The sequence below is a fragment of the Peromyscus leucopus genome, chromosome 6 (genome assembly GCF_004664715.2).
Source record: "Peromyscus leucopus breed LL Stock chromosome 6, UCI_PerLeu_2.1, whole genome shotgun sequence".
In the NCBI taxonomy this organism is placed as follows: domain Eukaryota; kingdom Metazoa; phylum Chordata; class Mammalia; order Rodentia; family Cricetidae; genus Peromyscus; species Peromyscus leucopus.
This window is the reverse complement of record NC_051068.1, coordinates 68,534,125-68,538,682: the sequence shown is the minus strand read 5'-3', so window position 1 is coordinate 68,538,682 and position 4,558 is coordinate 68,534,125. Positions and strand designations below refer to the sequence as shown.

Here is a 4,558-nt window from a genome sequence, read left to right as displayed (position 1 = left end):
TCTACAAACGAACAAACAAAAGTTTATTTAGCACAAGTTCAAAAAGACAGAGAGCTTATCGGTCCAGGAGACTCGGGCCGGTCTGGGGACCCCTGGAAGAGGTCTTCCCGCACCATAAGGACAGCTGCCAGAAACACAGAGTACTCCTGGAAGTCCACCTGCTGGTCACTGTTCTCATCAAGCTCATCCATCAACTTCTTTAGCCCCTCCTCATCTGCCTTCTCCTGAAGGTGACAGGGAGTGGAGTTGTCACCAAGCTGGCCCCTGCCCGCCTCACCACCAAAACCTCCTCTTTACATCAGCATCCAGCTTCCCCTCCCCGCTGGGCAGCCAGGTTCATGGTGGGCAGGAAACCCCTGAGAGGAACCAAGAAGGCCCAGTGAGGAAGGACAGATAGACGATGTATGATGTAAGAGTCTCCAGCATGCCTGCTGGAGTGGGGGATGCTGGGTATTCCTTAGACTATGTATAAACTCCAATCTTTGCTAGAGTCCAGCTTCATCTTGATGATGAGAAAAAAACCAAAGTTTACTGCCCCCTACATCAGCAAGGGCATTCATTCAAGGATGAATAAACTTTTTAATACCGGTCAAAACAATGAGAGAGAATTAACCCAATATGAACAAGGAAAAAAAAAAAAAAGGCAAGACCTGCCTCATATAATAAGACTTGAGACCTGACTCTAGGATCCCCCATTCATCTGTATAGGGCAGGAAGTAAACTGAGAGCTGGCTGTACCCACTGTGCCAAATGTCCAGTGCATTCTTGCTGCCTATTCTTTGATACTTTCTTGGCTTGCCATGTAAATGTGTAAAATAAAAAGAGAAATTAATGCCCTAGTAATGTCCTTGTGTGACCGTGGGCCTGCTGCTACCCTTCTCTGAATTTGGGACTGTTCCACTAGAAAACAACAGGATTAGACCAATGGACTCTGAAGCCCCCAACAGCAATGTGTTCAGGAATGCTCAAGGGAACAGCCATTAATAAGCCCATAGACCTAACTGCCATCCCAGGGACCGGAGACATGAAAGCTAAGGGGAAGATCCTCAGCCCCACCCTGGCACTGGCACCAGCAGGCACCTTGAGAATGAAAACAGGAAAAGATGTCGTCGTCGTCGTCGTCGTCATCGTCGGTCATGTCGTCGTCGTCCCCCCCAGCTCCCCAGGACTCTCCCCTCCCAGCCTCCTCAATTACCCCCCACCATGCTCGCCAGTTCTTTCTGCAAAAGTCCCTTCATCTCCCCCTTGCTGAGTTTGTGCTTGTCACCCTCTTGACGGGGAGTACTTGCAGAAGGTGTTGACAACCACATCCATAGCCTCTTCCAGGGGACTGGACATCTTGGACCTAGAGACACAAAAGAACACCACCAAGGCACTTGCGGCCTCAAGTCCAGTCTACAGGGCCCGCGTCTGCTTCACCAAGCCCCTCTAGGAATGGCAGGTCAGTGCCTGCATCCCGCCCTGGAAGTGTGCTCCCTAAGGATGACGTCCACACTGCCACTTTACACTGTAATCGGATGTTAAACCTCCCCTGTGGTCTGGGAGTTCACCTGAAGCAGAACCTTGTGTCCTAAGGACACACCTCTCGGGGTAAGCCTCCCTACGTGAGTGTCCATGGGAGGCAGAGAGGGGCACAGGAAGAGATGGCAGGGTGGCTAGGGTGTCGATTTGACTCCTCTCAGTGCCAGGAATGTAGAGCACAAATGTGTCCAGGGGCTCCCAGGATTGCTTGACAGTAGCCATGAGAACAGCCCAGAAGTCTGAGGCTCCGTGAAGGGGCTGAACCTTTTGCCAACTCTAGTCTATCTAAGTCAGAGTCTCTGCCATCTAAAGGGAAACTCTCTTAGGCAGGAACGTTTCGTCCCTCGGACCAGGGACTCTCATAGGGTGATAGATGTGTCTCTGGCCAGGCTGAGAGCTGTGTCACACAAGCTGGCTCTTTGTAGACCCGTGGCAGGATGGAGGCAATTGAAGACCCTCTCCATCAGGAAGGATTCTGTTGGGGTTAGAACCAAAAAAAGAAGTTAAATGGCCGGTATCTTGGGATCAAGCTAGAAGGGGAAGAGGTCAGTTCAGAGGTCACTTTTTCCAAATTCCTCTAAGAATATTGAGTGGATTCCAGGGTAAGGCCAGAGGAACCAGGGCTGGAAGAAGGGAAAGCCCTGAGTGTTCCCTGCCAGCTCTGCCCCGCCAGCCCACCTTCACCCACTCAGAAAAGCACAGGAAGCAGCCTTGGGCAAGGCTCTGCCGCTACACAGGGACCCAGGTGGGCTGAGCACTGAGGCCCCGTCTCTGGCTTCTTAGTCCTAATAAAATCTAAGACATTGCAAAAGCAAAAACAAATGGACTCAGTATTGTTTGCTCTTGTGACATCTCACTGTGCAGCCCAGTCAGGCCTTGACCTCATGACTGTCCTGCCTCGGTCTCCTGATGCAGGAGTACAGATAGGCTCTATTGCATTGCATCTGGCTCAAACTAGGGATTCTTATGAAAGCAACTCTCACATATCCATGACCTACCCTGTAGTGGGTAGCTATTCCAGCTTGGATCTGGAAGTTCCAACCCCCATTGAGACTCTGGCAACTGTCACGCCTATGAGGCAGGGCCAAGGGAGGCATTCTGGAGATCCGAGACCTGGATGGGCAAGCGCTCTCTTTGTTCCTGGACCCTGGACAGTGGAGGTTGACTAAGCAGAGCTCCAGAGAACACCGCTGGACTGCAATACACCTTCCCCAGACCCCCCACAACCTATCTATTCCTTCATTTATAAGTCACCCACTAAATAAATCTTCCTTTTAACTACGTGGAGTGGCCCTAATAATTTCACCAATACTACCCCTAGGCCTAAGCCCCCCAAATGAGGCCCTAGATGGGCCTATCTAACCTGAGAAACACAGAGACCTCAGACCCGGAGACGGGAGAACAGACCACAGAGTAACCCCTAAGCCCTTGAAGAGTAATCTGGAGAAGGTCCTTCCATCCACAACTTCAGAGAGGGTCCCTTCAAATGGGAGACCCCACTCGGAAGTCAGAGAAAACTATACAGACGAGGATCAAGACGGCGGGACAAAGATGGAACCCAGGTCTGCTGCAGCACAGAGGTACTCACCAGACCAGGTGGCAGAAAGACCCAGAAGGGAGTAAAGTGGCCAAGACACCCAGGGTAGGGCTTCAGAGGCTCTCCTGACCCCCAACTTGTCATTTTTTTGGAAACAGAACCTGCCCCAACCTGATCTTGATCGAATCTGGCATCCTGCCACCCCACACACACTCCCTCTCTCTTGGTCCACTCCCTTCTCAGACAGTGCTGGCCTGGACACTAGCTGGAGGAGACCCAGGCCCAGCCAAGGGCATCCCTGAGCTCATCTAGGTCACAGCAAGGAGACAGAGGCATTGTGGGGAAGGGGAGCCTGGTCAGGGATGAGGGGAGGCAGCTTTTGTGCTGGGGCCTAGAGACTCATTCCAAGCCTGGTTCTCATATTATGCCCGTGAGTCACAGCTACAGCTCCCTCCTGTGTCAGAGGACTCAGGGACACAGAGTGGGTAGGAACTTCACAGCCTGTGTTCATGGGTGTGTGTGTGTGTGTGTGTGTGTGTGTGTGTGTGTGTGTGTGTGTGTGTGTGTAAGGGAGACAGAAAGAGACGGAGAGAAGCAGTCCAGGCCACACTTAGAAAGCTGGGGTCCAAAAGAGCCGCTGGAGACAAATAGAGGAGGAGGTCAGGAGCTCGAAGAAAGCTTTTGTTGTTTGTTTTGCTTTGCTTTAAATGCCTGGCACCAGCAGAATCCCTCTGAAAGACGGTAGTGAGGTGAGTGGGCGTGTTTAAAAGTACCTCAAAATGAGCCATGGCGATTATTCCGTATCAGGTACCGCTGCAGTGAGCAGCTGTCTGCATAGGATGCAGAAGAGGGAGACATGAACCTCCTCTTCTTCATTTTACAGAGGGGTGAGTGGGTGGGAATGACTCCTCTACCCAGCCACGGCCTTCCTCAGGTCCTCTCCAGTCTCCAGTGTGTCTTCTCCATGGAGAAAAATAAACACTGTGTCTCCTTCAACCGGGTCCAAGGGAGGGTCTTCAGGGGAGAGCTGACCTCAAGACCTCGGACTCCCCACTGCCCCCTTCTGCTCTGTGTCCCATCCCCAGTCGGGCACCACCCTTCCTGTGGGCCCAGCTCTCTTCCCCCTCCAGACACCAAGCCGCTTCTCTCTGCTCCCCCAGTGCTGGGTGACTCACCCATGGTTCCAGGCCCAGATGCCCAGGTGGTGACTCAGAGGCACACCCTGCTCCCCAGGGCCAGAGCGGCAGCCAGAAAGCCCAAGCCACAAGCACCGATGTGGAGGCCCTCACCAGGCAGCCCCCAGGGAGAGGAGGAGGCCAGGCCACCACCACTGCATTCTGAGAGCTAGCAGAATCAGAGCCCCTGGTCTCTGCCTCGGGGCCACCGTGGCAACTAGCCTGCACAGCACAGATAAAGTGGGTCTTGGGTCCTCCAGTGTCCTTTTCTATGTCTTTGCAAAGCCCCCTAGTGTCCCCCCAATCTCCTCCCCAAGGCACATGA

General features: G+C 52.9%; 1 protein-coding gene across 1 annotated transcript; it reads right to left on the bottom strand.

The window, feature by feature from the left end:
• On the bottom strand, positions 1-3,350 carry S100a2 (S100 calcium binding protein A2). Its single transcript, XM_028890835.2, is given in 5 exon segments — positions 1-224; positions 475-480; positions 1,203-1,277; positions 1,279-1,996; positions 3,110-3,350. Coding segments are annotated over 4 exon segments (327 nt in total). The 5' UTR covers positions 1,339-1,996; positions 3,110-3,350; the 3' UTR covers positions 1-38.
• Between the last annotated feature and the right edge of the window lie 1,208 nt (positions 3,351-4,558).